The sequence below is a fragment of the Diospyros lotus genome, chromosome 4 (genome assembly GCF_014633365.1).
Source record: "Diospyros lotus cultivar Yz01 chromosome 4, ASM1463336v1, whole genome shotgun sequence".
NCBI classification, from domain to species: Eukaryota; Viridiplantae; Streptophyta; class Magnoliopsida; order Ericales; family Ebenaceae; genus Diospyros; species Diospyros lotus.
Window position 1 is genome coordinate 39,222,764 of NC_068341.1, and position 22,383 is coordinate 39,245,146.

The window sequence follows — 22,383 nt, forward strand, 5'->3', positions numbered from 1 at the left end:
TCTGTACCTCATTCTTCCTTACGGGCGATCTCATGTCTAGCAAAGCCTTTATTTTGTTCGGATTGGCTTCGATGCCCCTATTATTTGCCATAAATCCGAGAAATTTTTAAGAGGCTACCCCGAAGGCGCACTTGAGTGGATTGAGCTTCATCTGATAGCTCCTTAGGACTCCAAACGTTTATCTCAGATCGGAAACATGGTCTGTTACTTGCTCAGATTTTACCAGCATGTCGTCAACGTACACTTCCATGGTTCTGCCGATCAGTGCTTCGAACATCGTATTGACCAGCCTTTGGTAGGTCATGCTAGCATTCTTCAACCCAAAAGGCATGACCTTGTAACAATAAAGCCCCCGGTCGGTAATGAACGAGGTGTGCTCTTGGTCGGTGGGGTTCATAGGGATCTGGTTGTACCCTGAATAGGCATCTATGAAACTAAGGAGCTGGTAACCAGCTATTGCATCCACGAGCTGATCGATTTTAGGGAGAGGAAAACTGTCCTTAGGACAAGCCTTGTTTAAGTCAGTGAAGTCGACGCAGGTCCTCCACTTCCCATTTTTCTTTTTTACCAGGATCGGGTTAGCCACCTAGACCGGATAGTGAGCCTTTTTGATAAAATTGTTTGCTAAGAGCTTGTCCACTTCTTCGTTGAGAGCGGCATAACGCTCTGGAGTCATTGGCCTCATTTTCTGGTGCACTAGCTTGTAGCTCGGATCCACGTTAAGCTTGTGTGACATGACTTCTGGGGCGATCCCTACCATATCCTCATGGTTCTATGCGAATATGTCGAGGTTAGTTTTAAGGAAATTGGTAAGTTGGTATTTTACCTCGGGGCCTAGATTTTTTCCTAACTTGAGGTGTCTTTCTTCGTCCGCATCATTGACTGAGATATCTTCAAGCTCTTCCACCGGATCGGTGGATCTGTCACAGTCGACCTCACAGGGATCCAGGTCGTGATTAGCCCCCAATTGGCTGGTTGGTCACGGGTCATCTTTTGCGATGACATTTACTTTCTTTCATTTGGCTCCCATTTTTAGGGCATCTTCATAGCAACGTCTCGTAAGGTCTTGTTCGCCCCGTACACATCCAACTCCATTGGGGGTCGGGAATTTTACTGTTAGCGATCTGGTCGAAGTGACCAAATCCAGGTCGTTCATTGCCGGCCTTCCAAGCACGACGTTGTATGCTGAGGGGCAGTCTATAATTAGAAACTCCGCCAAAGTGGTGGCCTGTCGATTCGCATCCCCAATGGTAAAGGGAAGGCTAATCCGACCGACAGGGATCACTGCGTCCCCCGTGAATCCATAGAGAGGTTCTGGGGACGAGCTCAACTGTTCTAGTCCTAAACCTATCTGATCGAAGCATGCTCTGTACATTACATTTACCGAGCTGCCCGTGTCCACCATTATCCTTCGCACTTCGAAGTCGCTAATCTGGGCCCGTATAACGAGCGTATCATTGTGCGGCCAATTGACGTCTCTGGCATCTTCTTTCGAAAATACCATCTTTTTTATAATTGGGTTACCCCTAGGTCGCTTCGTAGGAACTGACTGTTCGTCCGATCTCGCCAGCAAGACATGGTTAGCTTCACGCACGTACTTATCACGAGATTTGCAGGGAGGATCCCGCGAGATGAGATCCACCATGAATCGTGTAGATAGTTCGCACAGCCGGTGAGCTCTCATTATCGAAGGGGGGCGGTTACTGTGCCGGTGGCTGGCTTGGTTGATTGGTTGGTCGCACCACGTAATCTTTCAAGCGACCTCTTCTTATTAGATCCTCAATAGCGTCCCTTAGGGCCCAACATTCAAAGGTGTTGTGCCCCGCCTCGTTGTGACATACGTATAATTTTTCCTTATTTCTGAATTTGTTGAGAGTTTTCAACGGATTGGGCTTGCCGAACTCCTCTTTGTTCCTCTCCATGGCGAAGATCCTTTCTTAGGGGTCAGACAGGACACAGTAGTTATCAAAGCGCTGCGACCGCGGAGGTCGCTCATCTCTCTGCCTTGCGAGCTCGCTTGAAGAGTTCATTGTTTGAGCGCTCCCCCCAAGCTTCCCTTCCGGCGTCTCCGTTATTCCTTCTCTTATTCTGATTGGAGCCCCCAGCTTCTTCTTTCGACCCGATAGGTTTCTTTAACCCGAAGGCGTCTTCCCATCAGATCTCCTTGGAAGCTCGTTCATAGAATTCTCCCAGGTCTTTAACTGGGGTCATGTAGATGCTCTCATAGAGCTTCTCGTCTTTTCGAAGGCCAGCGGAAATCGCCGTCAGGATACTTTCGTCAGAGGGATCCTCGATGTTGCTCACTTCATGTCTGAGCCTAGCGATGTAATCCCTCAGGGGCTCATTTTCTTTCTGAAACACTGTGGCAAGGTGACAAGGTGGTGCGAGCTGCCTCCTTAGAGCCCTGTATTGGTTGAGGAACCTCTGTTGGCACTTATCCCACCTGTTGATGCTGCAAGGCGGAGGACTCCTGAATCAAGCTCGAGGAATGTCACCCAAGATCGCAGGGAAGACGCGACATTTAGCCAGCGAACTGGTTATCTGCAAATCCATTTGTACGTTGTACGCATCCAGGTTATCATAGGGGTCGCTATCCCCATTGTACTGTGGCATACTTGGGACTTTAAATCTCCAGGGGAGGGGTTCGAGCTCAATTTCTCTGGTGAATGGCGTCCTGTCCCCACGGCTATTATTCTGGCTGCGGACTCCTTGTCGTTCTTCCAGTTGCCGTACTTTTTGATATAGCTCATCCACAGTTGAGTCCGGGCCTGCTGATTGCTGGGCCTGCGATCGCCTACTTCTTTCCCAGACCGGGGAGTGGTGATTTGAGAATGGATAGTTATCCCCGATATCCTCTTTTGTAGGTGGAGGTATTTCTTCCTGTGGTTGGCGGATCTTTCGAGGCGAAGCCGGTGGATCGTGGGCAGCCCATACTTGAGTTTGGGCCAAAATTCTGATCGCGTCAGCGAGCTGCATCACTTAATTCTCTAATGCCTCATGGCGTTGCTGCCAGTCCTGGATCGTCCTTGTTCCGGCGATTTGAACAGTAGGTTGAATAGGAAATCGCGGTGGTATGCCGGTGGCGTCTCTAGATGGCAGTGGTAAAGGGATATCTGTCGTCGAGGCAACAGGCCCTCCATTTGGTGGACAGTCTCGCGATCGATTGCGATGATTTTCTGGTGGATCGATCGCCGCCTCAGAACTTTGTGTATTCCTTCCTCTTGCCATGGCTATCGATCAGAGCGACCCTTTCCTCTAGCGCCAAAATGTCGATGTTCAATTTTAGCCAACCGTGATTCGTTTTGGGCCGTAGTGAGTAAGTCCAAAGTGCCAAGAAGAGGAAAACAAAAAATCCCAGATACGAGTCAACACAAGGATTTTTATATGGTTCGACCAGAACGATATTTACTCCACGACCGCACTCTGATTATTCTCTCAGAATGGTGGTGTCTGGTTATTCTCTTTGTCTCTGCCCCTTATGATATCTCTTATTTCTCTTTGTATCGAGGGGTCTTTACAATTTAAATAACATATATAAATATAATGATTACATAATGAGGGACAAACAGCCCTTATCATCTACACAAAATCAGGAGTGAGATCCCTATTACGAGGAATATGGGCAGTTACAGATAAAGTAAACGAACCTTATCTCTGACTTCACAGTAGCCTTACCACTTATATGAGCTGGAGGTTTTAGGCCAGCAATCTAGATGGTCCAACGAATTGAAAGTTTTATTGGAAGCTTGTTAGTTGATTGTTGAGAGTTCACTAGGGGGCTTTACCAGGAGCTCGCAAGATGTTTGCTTCATGGGCTTCAAACTTCGTTGGTGTATGGATTTCTTTTGACGAGGTTGCCTAGGCTTTCTAGGCTCTAGGTGATTGAGGCGGCTTACTGGACTGAGTTTGGCCCATAAGGAGTGATGCTAGAATAACATATAACAAATTTTTACTTGATTAAATCTCGCCTATAAAATTAAAAATAAAAAAGACAATCTTCCAATCTTATGGGTGTGACTCAAATTAATTAATTTGAATTTTTAATTATCATTGATAATATAAATACATATAAAATATTTTATATTTTGTTACTTTGTTGGTTAGATAATGAGTTTTTAAAATTAATATTTGTTAATCAAAATATATATAAAAAAATATAAGATAGGTAAAGTATTTTAAATTTTTATTCTTTGTAACGTATTTATTAAATTTATTTGATCATTATTAAAAAAAAACACTCTTGTGGCTTCTTATTTAATTTTTTTAAATATATTTATTTTTTTCTCTTAAGGTAAGCATATATTGGATTTTACATATAAAAAAATAATACATATATCATTTAGTATATTTTAAATAATTTAATAAACTATAAAAAATTTTAAATTTATTTTGATTATTATATATCTTAATTTAAAAAATGTTATGATTTTATCTTAATATAATATTATTTTATTTATTTTAATAAATGCTACGCAAGCCAAGAAAATTACCGTTTTGATGGATGGTGGACCCAAAGGTTCAGGGTATTATGGTAATTCAAAGGAAAGCAGCAGGGGCCAAGCTAGGGGTGAGGCGGGGGTTTATCAAAACCCTAATATTTGTTCAGACAAGAAAGAAGAAGAAGAAGATAAATGGAACCCTCTGAGTGAGAGTTATCAGCAATGGCGATCTCGCTCAGACGTGCACTGATCTCTTCTCGGAGCATTTCTCTTCTACTCCGGACATCTCTCTACTCGCGCGATCTTTCACACTTGGCTTCCTCTTCGAACCTCTACAGGTCGTCTGTTACTCGCGCCACCACCAATTTTCCGGCGATCGATTTCATCAGAGAAAGCCGCAGAGGTTTTGCCAAAGGGAGAAAGTCGAGTATAATTCCATCTCTCTTTGTGTTTTTATTCACAAGATGCATCAATCTCATGAAATCACCTTTTGTTCATCCACAGCACGTTCATTTCCCTTTCTTTTTCGTGTGCCGGGATATTAATTTTCTTTATGTTTAGAAATAGGACATTTGAAATGCGGAGGAAAAGAAATGGAAGGAAATTAAATAGTAAAACGAAATGAAGGGATCGAGCCTAGATCTATTTATTTCTGGTTTGCTTAGACAACGAAGGTGACAAAGTAATTGCTTCATTTGGCTTGACAAATTCAATTTCCAGATGTAGAAAATTAACCATACTTCATTTGGCTTAATTAGCAACTTTTGATAAATTGATGCCAATTTATCTTGCCTTTTTAAAGGATTTGCTTACATTGTAGAAAATGCAATGCAATTTTTTCAGATTAGTAGTGTCAAAGATGAACAGATTACAGGTTTGGAATCTTAGTTCTTATGCATTGATCTGTGCTCTATAAAATTTTTAGAAGGGAATGATGATGCGAGCACAGTTGAAATTGTGGATATTGGCCCTACCGTTAAAGCCACTGCTGTCTCACAGATGGAGGCAGCAGTTGATGCACTCTCCAGAGACCTAAGCAAACTTCGGAGTGGGAGAGCATCTGCTGGTATGATGCTGATTTTAATCATTTTTGGGGGGTAAAATTTTGGTGGTATATTTTATTAATTGGTCTGCATTTGAGATTTATTTGCAGGGATGCTTGACCATATTATCGTGGAAACTGGTGGTGTGAAGATGTCTCTGAACCATCTGGCGGTTATCTCTGTCGTAGATTCAAAAACGCTATCTGTAACTCCTTATGATCCAAATGTAATGAATCTTGCTTTACATAAGTGGTTTTATACCGGCGTGCTTTTTGTATACAAGTTATACAATTATGCTTAGCATGTTTTTACATGAAATATGTTACAATATTGGTTATGATTCTGTTTTTTGTTCTTTTATTGACACTTGTTGATTGCATCAGTTTTACCTAATTTCACATGTTTACATCTTTTTTTTTGTATTTGTGCTTAGTGAGCTAAACTCACTTCAAACGATCGTATTATATCAATATGCGCTCCTATGTCTTGCAAATATTGGTAGCTGTGGACTAATTCCCATTGCCACTTCTGAATCACATAACATACTTTACCCTTTAGCTTTGAAAATGTACTCCTGACAGTGACTGTACCTATGCAGACCCTAAAGGAATTGGAGAGTGCTATTGTTTCATCCCCGTTAGGTTTAAATCCCAAAGCAGATGGTCAGCGACTGATTGCAGCTATTCCTCCGTAAGCACTGACCCTATTTGAATTCTTTTTATTGACTTATACTTGCTCAGTTGAAGTCCCACTATTAGGAAATCCTTTTTTGTCTTTCTTTAATGAGTTGACATTATTGATGATTAAACTTGAAGTTGTGTTTATGAACGTAGTTTTATTTTATTTCTTCTCCAAAGATGTGGTTGAATGTCTCTGCCTCACCACATGATCTCGCATTGTCATTGTTTCTCTTCACTACATCCTCATGAGATGATATGCAGAGATGCAAGTGCTATCACCTCCTTAGGGTAAGCCATCAGGCACCCTAAGGAGCCGCCACATGCTACCTAATGATTCGTGTTTGGGCTAGGTTGTGTGGTCCAGTTATTGAGTTGTGAGTGTCTCACATGCTACAATTTGTCTTTGTCGCGCACTCATGAATTACTTGATTGTCATGTGTCATGAACCTAGGGTTCATAATGGGCTGAAATTGGCAATTGGAAGGATCTGATTGAAGTAAGGTCAAGAACATAATGTATAGAGGGAAAATTGAAGAAGAATGGAGGAGGAATTAGAGAGAATTGAGGGAGAGCAGAAAAGAGAAATGAGAGGGAGATTTGAGAGAATTGTAGAGAGAGAGAATCAGATTTTCTTTCATTCATTCCAGCATAATCATCTCCTCTTACAATGGGCCTTTTTATAGGCATATGTAGCTCCTTAACTAATTTCTAACAGCACCCATGTGCTCCTAACAAACAACCAAATATCTCCTAACAAACTAATATAAGTCTATTACAATATTATCCCTTTATTATATCCTTATCACAATATTACCCTTCTAATCCTCCTAAGGACATGACAATTTCCTCCCTTGAAATATTTCTTGTCCCCAAGAAACTTATTACCACCTAGTCGTTGCTTTTTTATCCAATGCCCATCTTCACCCAATGGTTTCTTCTTCGCTTTTCCTTCTTCTTATCTTGTTTTTCCCTTTTCTTTTGTCTTCTCTTTTCTTTCTCTTCAGCAACAACAACATTATGGCTTGCTGCCACACTAATGGAAACATTAATGAGCAAAACATCAAGGGTCTCGGTCCCTTCAATAAAGAAGTCCTTCCCTTTCTTCCTTTGATCTTGTTTCACTTTATCCTTCTGCGTCCTCCATTGCTCTAGATGCGCCGTCAATCCTACAACCCCATCCTCCAACTCTTCGGGCTGCAATGTTAACTTTGCTTTGTCTTGTGTCCCATGCCAATGACATACATGTGAGATGTTCCAAGCAAGGTGCCCGGTGCAATCCTTTGTTCCTTCTCTTTAGACTCCTTATTTTGCTGTTTCAGGAGATCAATAGCATCAGGAGTCTCAGCACTAGTGGCAGTGATTGAGAGACTGCCAATTGATTGAGTGTCATCCTCCACTTTCTCCTCCCTAATATTTTCTTCCATGTACTCCTTAGCCTTCTCCATAGCCAAGACCAAGGGAGTAGTATGTTTAGACCCTTTCATATCTTCAGTAGGGGCCTCCTCCAGTGGAAATACTTTTACTTGCTGGTAGATGGAGTATACCAAGGATTTACTTTCAGCAAGGTTGTCCTCCTTCGGCCGCTTCGCTTTAAGGAATTCCTCTTTGTTAAAACTCCCGCGATAATCATCGAAGTATTCAATGGGAAAGTTGTAATGATACTTCTTGATTAGTATCATTGCAAACTCCTGTACCTTCTCGCGGAACATACAACCAAATTCCTCGCACTCTTCATGAATCCCATTGCTTGTTCCTTTGTCCCTTCGGCTAAACTCATTCTCAAACTTTTTTCTCCATGTTTGATTCTTCCTGCTACACTGCTGCCTATCCTTGTTGCTGTCAACTGAAAATGCAGCCTTCTTTGGCTGCCATTGAAGCTCCATTCCAGCTGAAAATGAAGCATTCATCTGTTGCAATTGAGGCTCCAATGGTCTCCTATGCACACTGCCTGCCTTGGCAGAACTTTCACTAGCAGAACGAGACACAAGCCAAGAATTCAGAGCACTGTCCATCCTGGATCCTTAGCACTTCTCTTCCGTAACTGCCTTACCCAGTCACCTCTAAAATTGATCCAAGAGGTGGCAAATTTCAGGCGTTGTTTCGCTTCAAATTCCAGCCCATTTTGGGAACAGAAGAAGTTGCCAGTTATAGCGACTTGATGGCCTCCTAGAGTTTCCTAAAGCATCCAACTCCCAGCCGAAAATCACAATCGGAATCTAACCACGAGAATCAATGGCCATCTTCCTCTTAGTAGTAGCCTCCAAATCACCAACGAAAATCACTGCTCGCTATTAGCCATGACTAAGGAATTCCACCAAGGATCAGTTGGAACAACCTACCTTGCTCGTTGCTTCAGTCGCTGGTTATGGACTCGGTTCTCTCTGGGTCAATTCTTCTATAATGGTCAGAATCCCCTACCGATCAAGGTGGGCAGCTCGCTTCACCCAAACGGTTTGAACTGCTTCTCGACACAAAAATTGCAACACCACTGTGCCTTTCGATCCAGCGGCCACACCCACAGAATTTCGAACGGAATTCCTGATCAAAACTACCACAACCACACCTATAGGAAGCTTACTGGTCTGGGTCGTAATGGTCTGGGCTGTTCGCTTCACCTCTGACGGACTTACGCTTGCCTTGAACGATCGCAACCCACACCCCAATCATCGTCCAACTCCACCTTAAACCTTTACTCGATCGATTTCACAGAGAGTCGCATCTTCCTACTCACCCAATCACCGTCATTGGTTCCGGAACTCATCTTCGCTTCGGCCCGAATTCTCTTAACTCTGCTTTAGCGACTTTGATATGGCTTTAGAAGTTGCCTGAATTCCACTTTGGAAACCACCTTCCGGAATCGTCTAGATCCAGTTCAACAGCTGAGGATTGCCACTCAGTTGTAGTCGAACTAATCAAAGGCATAGGATTAATTGATGCAGTTTGCTAGAACTGCTTTGCTCTCTATTGTTCACTACCGATCTTAATATCCTCCGAATCGAATTGGAAACAATCGCTTATCAACCACCGATAATCACCGTAGGAACTCACTGATAATCACTGTCGGAACTCGAATCAAAACCACAGCCAATGATGGACTGCTCTGATACCATTTGTCATGAATCTAGGGTTCATACCAGGCTGAAATTGGCAATCGGAAGGATCCGATTGAAGTAAGGTCAAGAACATAATGTATAGAGGGAAAATTGAAGAAGAATGGGGGAGGAATTAGAGAGAATTGAGGGAGAGCATAAAAGAGAAATGAGAGGGAGATTTGAGAGAATTGTAGAGAGAGAGAATCAGATTTTCTTTCATTCATTCCAGCATAATCATCTCCTCTTACAATGGGCCTTTTTATAGGCATAGGTACTCCTAACAAACAACCAAATATCTCCTAACAAACTAATATAAGCCTATTACAATATTATCCTTTATTATATCCTTATCACAATATTACCCTTCTAATCCTCCTAGGGACATGACATCATGTTTGTTCCTCTCTTTACCTCCATGGTTGGGATGTATGTTCCATATCCACTTATGCCTTGCTCTCCAATACACGCTGATGCATTCCACTAACAAAGTATCAGAGTGGCTGAGGGATAGTGTCACGACCCTTGGGGCAATAGATGGACACTATTGTAATTGGGCTACAATTGTTTGTTAGGAGATATTTTGTAATTTTGTGTCATGTTCCTAATAAATAAGGGGGGGATACATTCTCGAGTAGAAAGAATGGGTAGATGAAAGGTGATTCTTCTAGAAGGAAGTTAGATAGTTGCAATATTTTGAAAGTTGTAACTTTGAAAAGTGGCGGCCCTTTTGGCACCAAAAGCTAGCTACAATTAGTATATAATTACTGATTGCATTCAGTGCAAAAGGAAGAAAAGAAATTAATCAAAAACTTCTGATTTCTCTCTCAATCTCTCTTTTCTCTCTCTCTCTCGGATTTCCCTCCTATCTTTCTGTCTTCCCTCTCCCTCTGAAATTCTTCTCATTTCCTTCTAATTTCTCAACTGGATTCTCACCAATTCAGTGAGAACTTCATGTCAGATTCAAGGATCTGACATTTTGGTATTAGATCAAGTCCTAGGCCAACAATCTCGCAAGAATCTTCCCTTCCAATGGCAGAAGGCACCAGAATGAAGCAAATGGAGTTGCTACTACAACAATTGGCTGCAATGATGGCAGAACTGAAAAATCGAATGGGATCCATGGAGGGAACCATAGAATCAAGGGTGGAAAAGAAGCTAGACAGTGTAGTTGAAAGGTTGAAGAACAATATTAAAAGCCAGATAAGGGAACAACCTAACCAAATGCGGGAACAAATGCAACAGTTGATGCTAATGTTTGCAAGATAAAACCAGGTAAGTCTCTCTCCCAAATTGCCCCCTAGGGAGAGATCAAAACCAATATTAATCGAAGTGGGGCGGTTCACAAGCCTATTGGGACTTTTGAAATTAAAGAACCACCGGCTGGCAGGGCAACTTTTGAAGGAAGAAAACAAGGGGTGCAAAATACCCAATTCCAAGCATGTATGCCCCTACCTAAAATGGAAATCCCAGTATTTGATGAACAAAAACTAGATGGTGGGTGAGAAGATGCAAGAGAATGTTTAGTGTGTATAACATTTCGGAATAGCAGAGGGTCACATAACTAACTACAAGTGGTAGCTATTACAGAACCAATACAATACTACTAATCAGCAAATCACAGACTTTAAACAGTGTTAATTTCTTCAACATCTGTCTGTAATTGAATCAGAACTAGTAGTGGATGCGGAGGCTTGCATAGGGCTAGGTTCTAGTCTCTGCCTCTTTGAATATACCTGCAACGGTTTAGGAGTATTAGGAGAATTTTCCCTTGATGACAGACCTACAGGGTCCTTTAGATCAACAAATGATTGAGGGGATGATAACATGTCTTGGGTTGAGAGAATGAGAGGATATTCCTCATTGGGTAGATGTATATTTTGTTCTTAGGCAGTGGAATGTTTAAAGTAGGGCTCATTCTCAGCAAATGTCACATTTGTAGACATAATGGATTTTTTCTGTAGGAGGATGATAACACCTATACCCCTTTTGAGTTGGAGAATACCCGATGAACACACATTTTAGGGCACAAGGATCTAATTTCCCTCTGTTGACTATAGGAATATGGACATAGGTTATGCACCCGAATATTCTAGGTTGCCAATGACTAGTCATGTGAAAATCAGGATAGTAACTGGCCAACAATTGGATTGGACTACGAGATGCTAGAGTTTTTTATGGAAGTCTGTTGATGAGAGAAGTGGTTGTGAGAGCTGCTTCCCCCTAATAGTGTTTAGGGACACTATGATGGAAGAGAAGAGCTCTAGTTACAGCCAATAGATGTCCATTTTTCCTCTCTGCCACCCCATTCTGTTGAGGAGTGTAGGGGCAAGAGGATTCATGTGTGATACCTTTTTGCTGAAAGAACACTGACAAAGATTGATTAAAGAAATCTTTAGCATTGTCAGACTGAAACCGTTTTATCCCCATCCCAAACTGATTCTTTATCATGTTATAGAATAATGGAAAATTTTGACTCACTTCTGACTTTGTTTTCAACAAATATAACCAAACAATCCTAGTTCAATCATCTACAAATATGATAAACCATCTACAAATATGACAAACCATCTTGCCCCTAAAATGTTGGGAACATTTGATGGATCTCAAATATCACTATGGATGAGAGAGAAGGGAGAATCAGATCTTTTATTTGATAAGGAAAAAGACACCCTTTTATGTTTTGCAAACTCACACACAATATAATGAAAATCTTTAATGTTTAGATCCCTAGTTAAATTAGGAAACATCAGCTTAAGGGTATGGAAAGAGGGATGACCGAGGCTATAATGGTGCAACCATAACTGATTTGAATTGGACTGAGCTAGGCATGACACCTGAGGAAGAATCCTTTGTTTGTCCTACCCCTGTAAGATCCTATATTTTTGTGAGGTTGCCACTTAATTTAAGTAAGTTTAGAATACCGAAAAATTTCCTTGATAGCAGTTACAAGTATCGAATCAACTGCAGGAAATGTCCCGGAGTGTAATTGTCTAAGAAAACATATATGGTCTTGACGAGTATCCTGAGATAGGATTTATGATATAAAAAAAAATCGGAATTGAGATGGTTTTCGGCACAGCTAAAATATAGCTTCAATTCAGGCTGAAAAACTGAATCATCATAGGAGACTTCCAAAAAATAAACGAACCCTAAGGGGGCTTCGGTTTCGGGTAAGGATCAACCTTGATGTGGTTTTGGGATGAATCAATAGCCCGATGAGGACACTGGGGTGAAATCATCCTTATCGAGTAAGTTATGAATTATTAATTTTGCATTTTTAGTATCGTAATGCAAATTAATTGGACGTTAGAGGGTGTATTTGCAATTTAAGAAATTCCCAAGGGTAATAAAGATGTAAAATGAGAATTAATTTGATATGTGAGGGTGTAATTATAATTAAAGAATTACCCAAATGAAATAAGGATTAAATTAGGAGTTCATGTGATAAAATATCAAAGCTTGAGGAGTTGAAATAAGGGCAAAAATGGCATTTGGAAGAAGCGTGGGGTATTAGCTTTAGATTTCAAAACTCAATCCAATATGGCTTTGGATTTCAAGCAACATTCAATTCTAGTTTTGAGTCTTTGGAGTATAAATCTTATCAAGAGACAAGTGGCGTCATGTAATTGGTGGATTTCAAAACTCAAATCAATATGGATTTCGATTTCAAACAACATTCAATTCTAGTTTTGAGTCTTTGGAGTTCAAAGCTTATTAAAAGACAAGTGGCGTCATGTGATTGGTCCGAGAAATCTATAAATAAGGACCATGAGTTGTTCTCAAATCATTTCAAGAGAGTTTGAGGCTTGAGGGATTCTAAGGTGAAGAGCTTGTTCTTGAGAGATGGGAGAAAATTCTGCAAAAAGAAGGGAAAGAATCGGAGGAGAAGCAAAGGAGAACGAGCCTCGATGGAGTTTCGGGTCTTCATCGAAATTCGTCCCAAACAGTCAGAAAAAGGGCAAGGTAAGCCCAATTTTTTTTAATATTCCTGTAAAGGGGGAAGAGAGGGACTTGTAGGTTCAAACGGGAATCGAATTGGAGTTAAAATGATGGAGATATGGCCGAAATATGAAAGTGAAGGTGCGTGGGTTTTTTTTCCAGTTATGACCCATATTTAATTCCCTTCATCCCTATGTAAAAGTTTTGGAGGTTAGGTTTACTGAAACTCGTGTTTTCTACAGAAACCTAGGCCACTTGTTATGAAACCGTAACTTCCAGAGATAAACCTTCAAGGTGAGTAATATTTCCTAGAAAAATTCTAGAAATTCAGGAATGTTATTTTATGAATTGTTATAGTGAAATATTTGAGAAATATTTAGTTTGGATTTATTGAGGGAAAATAGGAAGAAATAGAGAAAAAAATAAAGCAAATGTAAGAAATTATGGAAAAATAGGTTTTAATGCTTATTTAAATAAATATGATGATTAGGGTGCTTTGAGGCTTAAGTTGGAGTGACTTGTGCGAATTTTGAAATTGACACGCAAATCGAGATGATGCACGTATTTCGAGGCAAGGCGCGAATATCGAGGTATCTCGATAAGTTTGAGAAGGTAAGTAGTTCTACCCAAAACCCGATTTTACGTAAATGATTTTATCATGTTGTCATGCCTTGATGTGAATATGTCATGTAGATTACATTTACATGCTATGATGAAATGTGCATATATACACGATGATATTATTGATCATGCATTCACATAAAGGTTTGAGAGTACGGGTCATGATCGTTGCTTTGCCAAGGGTGCACTCATACACCTCGGCTTGGTAAGGAGGCTGTAAAAAACGGGGACTAGCCTTAAGGTTCAGTCGGCGCCTTAAGGTTCGGTCGGCGCAAACCGAAATGAAATGGAAAATGTCATTTTGCATTCATACACGAAATATGATTTTTGTACCCTTACTTAGATGATTCATCATCTAATTTGGGCTTTGCCCCTAAAATATTCAAACGTTCCAGATGGAGATTGTAGCAGAAACAAAGATGAATGAGTCATGAAATGGCACTCAGCAAAGTGCACGATGAATTGAATGTATGTTATGCAGCCCATGTATTTAAGTTCTACTACTTCGAATTCTGAACGTTTTGAAGAATGATGATGTATAACCTTATTTATGATTAATGAGGATGTAAGAATTGAGTTATGATTAATGTTAAGATATTAGGTTCGATTCTAGCTTCCGCATTTAATGTTTATGATGATTCTCTTTTGAGATAAATGTATGAAAATTTTGAGATGGATAAGAGCAATTATATGGTTTAGTTGTAGTTTTAAATAGAAAAAAATTATTATTCTAAAATTGTTCTAAGTTATAACACGCCCGAGAAAGTGGGGTGTTACAGCCCCCCTAAGTCCGCAAGATGGTAAAGTCCTTCTCTAGCCCTAGCAAGCCCAATCATCCTTTTCTCCCTGCTCCTGTATCTCATAGACATTTGAGTAAAAAAACACACTGCAATTAGTGTCCTCAATGAATTTCTGGATAGATATAAGGTTAGTAAACAACTTAGGGACACGTAGAACATTTTTCAAAGTGAGATATTTATTAAGAAAAATATCCCCTTGACTAGCGATAATGATGAGAGAACCATCTGCCATTGTAATTTTTCTTGAACTAGGACATGGACAATAGGAGAAACAGATGTGGAAAAAAGGTCATATGGTTCGAGGCACCAGAATTTGGAACCCAAGATTTCTGGTGCATAATTTATGAAGCTTGTAGAGAATAGGAAGACGAAGAATTACTAGTGATAGCGAGAGAGTAGGTACCCTTATTAGTCTTCTTGTCGAGGGATCCCAAAAAACTCCTTAGCCATTCAATCTTTTACTTATTGAGGTCCAAGATTTCTTGTTCTAGATTTTTTGGTTTAGATGGTTGGCAATTTGCCATATATACCTGTCCCTGACTCTTCACCGGTCCTCCCTTAGGTGGTTTCCCATGTAGCTTCCAACACTTTTCTATGGTGTGCCTAGGTTTTTTTATAAATAGTGCACCACAATGAATCCCTGTCCATAGGTTTCTTTTCTTCTCTAGTCCCTCTATTATGAGCCTTCAAAGAGACTAAGGCAGAGCTTTCTCCAAAAGGGGTTTCTAGCATGACACCCTTTTTTCCTTTCTCTACTCTAATCAATGAAATTACTTCATTCAAGGAAGGCAAATCCTCCTTACCAAGAATTGGTACCCTTACCGCATGAAATTCAATGTTAAGGCTAGCTAGAAAGTCGTATGTCCTTTCTTTTTCAACAAATCGCTTGTGCAATGTTGCATCCTCACTGCACTTCATCTTCAAGCACTGGTAATGATCCAGTTCTTGCTATAATGTTTGTAGTAGGTTTGCATATTGGTAATGGTCCTTGTTCCTTGCTTGGTTGCTACCACCTTAGCTCTTATTTCATAGATCTGGGCTGCATCACGGACTTTAGAGTAGGTGAGACCTATTGCATCCCAAATATCCTTGGCAGTTGTTAAGAACATGACTATGTCACTGATCTCTGGAGTCATCGAGTTCTAGAGCCAGGACCTCATCAGGGAGTCTTCTTCGTTCCATGCTGCTCCAATTGTCGGGTCCTCCTCTTGAGGACTTGTTCCCATCAGGTGGCTGAGTTTCCCTTTTCCTTTAAGAAAGGTGCGAATCAACTTTTACCACTTCAAGTAGTTCTTACCATTCAACTGGTAGGCTATTTGAAGATTTTACAATTCTCCCCCTGCACTACTATTGTGAGTTCCAGTGAACGGGACTTCGGTCATACAGCTGGAATCACTGGAGTCAGGTATAGGATCATGAGTAGAAGTCATGATATCAAGGAGTTCTGGGAAAAAGAAGAGGATTGAAAGAAGGAAGGTTGAGACACAGGCTATTATTGTCCCAAGGAAACTGGAATGACGATCCTAAAGCTCTGATATTATGTCACGAAAGGACTTCAAAATTCTTCTCTTCAATCTTATTTACCTCGCTGGAGGTTGATTTTATTTATACATCAGCTTCCTTTATAGAATAAGAAGTTGCTAAAAGGATTTTAAGAAAGATTCTAAACCTAGATTAGGAAACCTATACAGCCTTTAGGATACGACTACTTATAGAAATAAACACCAATCAATCTAAATCTGAAAGATAAATTCCATATAAATAAATTCATCAATCATATCTTATTCCATTTCTTGTTCCGTGAATAGGAACGAGATTAGGAATCCTTGCTGCTGACAATCCTCATCTACAGTCCTACATTTGAACAGCACTTAGACCATTTGAGGACAGCATTTAAAATCTTTAGATCCAATCAATTGTATGTAAAGTTGTCCGAGTGTACTTTTGCTAAGGAACAGGGGGAATATTTGGGCCACATTATATTAGGGAAAGGAGTGCAAACTGATCCTAAAAAGATTGCTGCCATGGTTGATTGGCCGAGTTCAAGGATTGTTAAGGAGCTGCGTGGGTTTTTTGGGCCTTGCGGGCTATTATAGAAGGTTCATCCAAAGCTATGGAATAATGAGCAGGCCCCTAACTGAGTTGCTTAAGAAGGATAGCTTCCAATGGAATCTGAGTGCTGAGGATGCCTTCCAAGCACTGAAAGGAGCCATGACTAGGGCACCTATATTGGCTTTACCTAATTTTTCAAAGCCATTTATCTTAGAAACTGATGCATGTGACATGGGGATAGGGGCTGTTTTGTTGCAGGATGGGAGGCCTTTGGCATATATTAGTCAAGCCTTAGCCCCAAAGCATTTGGGACTAAGCATATACTTTAAGGAGTTGATTGCCATTCTGTTTGCAGTGGAAAAGTGGAGGCTTTACTTGGAAGGAAATCTGTTTGTGATGAGGACAGATCACGAGAGCCTTAAATTTTTGTTACAGCAGTGGTTGCATACTCAGTTGCAGAAAAAAGGAGTCACCAAACTGTTGGGATTGGATTATGTGATCCAATATAGGAGATGTAAGGAAAATGTAGTGGCGGATGCTTTATCAAGAAGGGAAGAAACAGGCAGCTGTCAAGCCATTTCTGCCATAGTCCCTGATTGGGTGAAGGAGATCTTAGATAGTTATGAAAAAATGAGATTGGGCTAAGACCAGCTTATCACAGCTAGCATTTCGGCTTGCAAGTAAACCGGAGTACTCTCTTTCAGCAGGATTACTGCAATTCAAAGGGTGGCTGGTCGTAGGGGATGATGACTAGTTGAAAGATTGGATTTTGCAGTCCTTGCACAGCTCTCCCTTGGGGGGGACATTCGGGGTTAAGGGTCACTTATCACAAGGATGTAACTGCATTAGTTTTGGCTTGTGAGGTGTGCCGACGCTTCCAAGCATGAACCGGTTGCCTGTCCTGGTCTGCTGCAGCCATTAGCCATCCTGGGGCAAGCTTGGGAACAAATCTCAATGGATTTTGTGGAAGGGTTGCCCAGGTCCAAGGGGGGGATGTTTTTTTGGTATGGGTTGACTAAATTTGCACACTTCTTGAGTTTGGCCCACCCTTTTACAGCTCAAGAAGTGGCCCATTTATTGCTGGATTCTGTTCTTAAAATCCATGGGCGGATAGGGATTGGATATTCACCAGCACCATCTAGCAAGAGATATTTCGAAATTTAGGGGTGAAGTTACATGTGTCAATAGCCTATCACCCTGAAACAGATGGGCAGACGGAAAGGTTTAAGCAGTGCTTGGAAAACTACCTCCAGTGCATTTGTTTTTCCAAGTCTAAGAGCTGGAATAGGTGGCTGTCCCTTGCTCAATGGTGGTATAACTCAAGTTTCCACAGTTCACTCAAGAGAGCTCCCTTCGAAGCCTTATTTGGGTACAAACCCCCACTGTTACCTGCTGTGGTACAGTCTCCTAATATTGAAAAAGCGGTGGGTTATTATTTGCAGCAGCAGCAGCAAGAGATGTTGCAAGTGAAAAAAAAAGAGTTGGCATTGGCACAAAATTGGGTGAAACAAATTGCTGATAGAAAGAGAAGTGAGAGGGAGTTTGAGGTAGGAGATAAGGTGTATTTAAGGGTGAAGCGGTTTCAGCAGCATGCATTCTCCACCTCCCCTGCATCCAAGTTGAGTCCTAAGTACTATGGACCTTTTCTAGTAGTGGTTAAAGTGGGGAAGGTGGCCTACCAATTGCAGCTACCTCCTGATGTGCAGATTCACCTGGTTTTCCATGTTTCTTTGCTAAAGAAATCAATTGGACCCGCTGATATCACCAATCCTCATTTACCCCCACCAGTTGAGAACTTGGCAGAAGAAGTTGAACCATTGGCAGTGTTGGAAGCCTGGAAAAGAGAGTTATCTTCCAAGGATTAGTGCTTGTAACACAAGTCGTCGTGTAGTGGTCTCACTTGCATCTCGACCACACCACTTGGGAGTATCTTCTTGATCTACTAAAATAGTTCCCTAGGGTGGTTTAGCTGTTGTGATTTCTTGGGGACAAAAAATCTTTCCAAGGAGGGGGGGGGGGGGGGGGAATTGTCACGATCTTAGGTGCAATATTGTAATTGGGTGTCATGATCTGGAGGCAGAGGTAGAGGCAAATAGATACACGTGCCGGGGGGGGGGGGGGTGAATTGTCACGATCCTAGGTGCAATATTGTAATTGGGTGTCATGATCTGGAGGCAGAGGTAGAGGCAAATAGATACACGTGCGGGTAGTTGGAAGATGTTAGCTAATTCTAGAAGGGACAATAATGTAAATAAGGCTGTATGGTTGACGAGAACTGGTTCGCGAGATCCAGTATATAAGGACCTGTTTCCCTTGTAATGAGGCATCGGGAATTTGAATTTGAACCTCATTGAATTCTCCCTCATTTATGTTCTCTCTCTCTCTCTCTCTCTCTCTCTCTCTCAATTCTCTCATTTCCTCCTCTTTTCTTCGATTAGTTCCATAATTCCCTAGAATTCTCCATCGAATTCTTGAGGATTGCTTGTTAGATCCCGAAGATCTGACAATTTGGTATCGGAGCAAGATCTAGGCCGAGGAGATTCAGTAGGTGCAACGATGGTGGAAGGAACTCGAATGAAGAACTTGGAGTCGCAGGTGCAACAATTCCACTCGACAGTGACTGATCTTCAAGCCCGAGTGGAATTGTTGGAGATCGGATCCAATCGCAACCATGAGGCAATTGTGGCGATGGGTCGGAAGTTGGATTCCTCCTTAGGGGGTTTAGAGAGAAGGTTGGGCAAAATTAGAGACGAGGTAGGGGCTCAGATTAGGGGTCAATTGGAGAGCTTCATGGTTACATTCACATGTCAGAATCAGGTAAGCCTGTCACTTGAATTCCTTGTTAGAGAAAGAATAGAGCTGGTCCTTACCGACCCTAGGGTAAGGAATGCGAATGTAGGGCCCTCTGAAATTGAGGTGATCCCAGGAGGAGAAGGGGATACGAAAGTGGATCAAAGGCTAGAGGCACCGGTTGGCCCCAACCAGTCGAGGGTTCCTTATGCCCAAATTGGAGATACCTTTGTTTAATGGGAGTAATCCTAGATGGTGGGTAAGGAGGTGTGGACGCATGTTCAGTTGGTACAATGTACCCAAAGGGCATAGAGTAGCTTTGGCAACTGCTTACCTCAATGATGTTGGGGATGCTTGATATCAAGGTTGGTCTAAGGTGAGAGGAGATTGCACATGGGATGAATTTGTAGACAATTTATGTGAGAGGTTCGGGGATAGGAACAAGATGGATGTGGTAGAAGAGTTTAATAAATTCAAGCAAGAAGGAATACATGCCTACTAGGCTCGATTTGAAGAGTTGAGATATGTTATGGTCAATTTAAATCTTCACCTCTCAGAACTCTATTTCGTTTTCTGAGTGGACTCAATGAAGAACTCAGGCCTATGGTTAAGATGTTGTACTCGGACATGGTGGAGCAAGCAACGGAGAATGCCAGGATGTAGGAGATTATGGTGGAAGCCATAATCAAGAAGTAGAGGTAACAAAACAGGGGAATTGGTATGGAATCTGCACCTCCGGTGAGTAAAGGCTATGGGAAGGAGATAATGAGGATGAACCTTGGGCAGAAGGGAATGATTGTGCCTGCTCCTGCTCACTCTTCAGTACGTTAGAATAGGAAGTTAGTAGAGCAAAGGAGGCTATGTTTTAAGTGTAGTGACTGGTATTACCCAGGGCACCAATGCAAGAGACAACTGCTCTTGCTGGAAGAGAGGATGGCGAATGGGAAGTAGGGGAGGAAACACCAGAGGCAGTGGAGTTAGAAGGGGAGGACAATGGAGAAATCTCTCTACATGCCTTAAAGGGATTGACCAACAATGAGATCATTAAAGTAGAGGGTAAGGTGTAGGAAGGGAGCTTGATGATTTTAATTGATAGTGGGAGTACCCATAGTTTTCTAGATGAGGGTACTACTAAGAAGCTCCATTGTAAGCTTACAAGGACACAACCTTTGACAGTTACTGTTGCCTAGCAACAAGGTGCTAAGCAAGTCAGCTTGCATGAGATTTTGTTGGGAGATGCAAGGAGAATTATTTGAAGCTAATCTAAGGCTACTTAAATTGGGGGGTTGTGATGTGGTGCTAGGAGTAGATTGGACGAAAAATGTGAGCTCTATTAGTTTTGATTTTAACAAGATGGAAGTGACCTTCGAGAAGGAAGGAAGAAGACTGAACTCTCACTAGAAGTAAGGAGGTAGGGACCTGCAAAATGAATTACGGGAAGGAAGCTTCTGAGGCTGTTCAAGAGTAAGCAAGCACAAGTTGTCCAACTATTCTCTATTCATGTCATGGAGGAGTCAGAAGGAGAAGGGGAGTTACAACTAGCATTTTCTACACCAGATCAGAGTAATTGGGAGGTACATGACTTACATAAACTTAATATGCTTTTGGCTTCCACCAACGACAAGTACTCATCCCAACTTCCTCCAAATTCCAGGACACATGCTCGCATCATGTCTTCCATATGGCCATAGGTCCACTAGATCTCACATCACGCAAGATATAATCACTACATGCAAATGCTACATAAAAGCATTATCAAACATATTTACCAACTTGCAAGGCCACCTCCACATAGGGTCACCCCTTACCTCTATTTCCTTGAAACTTCAAGACTTCACTTGCGAAGACTCTCTTTAGCTTTCAACCACCTTAAGAAAAGAATTCTTAAAGCATTAAATGATCTTGAAGATTAGAGAAATGAAAGGAGAAATGAAGACTTTCTTTCTTTCTAGAAAAGATTTAGATCAAAGCTTACCTTCCTCTCCTTTGGAAGCTCACAAGAGAACTCTCCCTTATTCTCTAATTTCTGCCACTAAGCAAAACTTCCTCTTAGAGATTTTTTCTTCCTTATATGTAATGTCTTGACATCTCACAAGTTCAAGACTAATTTCTAGCCCTTAATCAATCTTTTGAAGAACAAATCCTAACCCTTGAAACTAGCACAATCCTTGTGCTTTTGATAAACTTAATCCTAGCCTTTGATTTAGAAAGAACTAATCTCTACTCTCTAGAAAAACACAATCATTGCCATCTAGCCTTTTTAAATCTCCACCCTTGATGATAAACTAGAGACTAAATCTCCATCATCCATTCTTTTTTTTAGGCTTATTAGATATTTATTTATTTACAAATTTGGCAATCATGCCACTTTCAAGAATCAATTGTAGCCATTAGATCTTGATCCTTTCCAAGCTAAATCCTCAACCATTGGATCAAAGCTCCAATTCCCATAATTCCCCAATTTTCAAAATTAAGAAATATTGACTAATTTCAAGATTGACTATTTTCTCCATTTCTCATTTAATTTAAATTTCATAAATTTTCAAGCATTTAATGGAGACTAATATCTATTTCTTTTCTATTTAATTTAAATCACTCTTGAAAGACATAATCCCCTTTAATTTGCATTTACTTTAATCCACTATTTTCCCACATAAATGCATGACTAATTTCTATTTAATAAAGAATTTCTTTAATTCACACCATAATAACTCATTTAATGCTTGAGGTATTATTTTCCTTTTCTTTTTGAATTACTTTTAATCTCACTCTTGCTTCACAAGATCATGCCATGTGTTCCACTTACACTTAATCCAACTAATTTCTTATTCCCATATTTAATTAAATCCCTTCCATGAGATCTTGCCAAGTGTCACCAATCTACCTTATTTGGCTTTCATTTTAATTCCACATTTTTCATTCATTTT

General features: G+C 40.9%; 1 protein-coding gene across 1 annotated transcript in view; it reads left to right on the plus strand.

Moving 5' to 3' along the window:
• Positions 1 to 4,587: 4,587 nt before the first annotated feature.
• LOC127799020 (uncharacterized) overlaps positions 4,588 to 22,383 on the plus strand; it is a 30,630-nt gene continuing 12,834 nt past the window's right edge. Inside the window, exons 1-4 of the mRNA XM_052332706.1 lie at positions 4,588 to 4,866; positions 5,365 to 5,505; positions 5,593 to 5,708; positions 6,081 to 6,172. Of these exons, the coding sequence (XP_052188666.1) occupies positions 4,662 to 4,866; positions 5,365 to 5,505; positions 5,593 to 5,708; positions 6,081 to 6,172 (554 nt within the window). The 5' untranslated portion in view covers positions 4,588 to 4,661. The remainder of the gene's footprint in view (positions 4,867 to 5,364; positions 5,506 to 5,592; positions 5,709 to 6,080; positions 6,173 to 22,383) is intronic.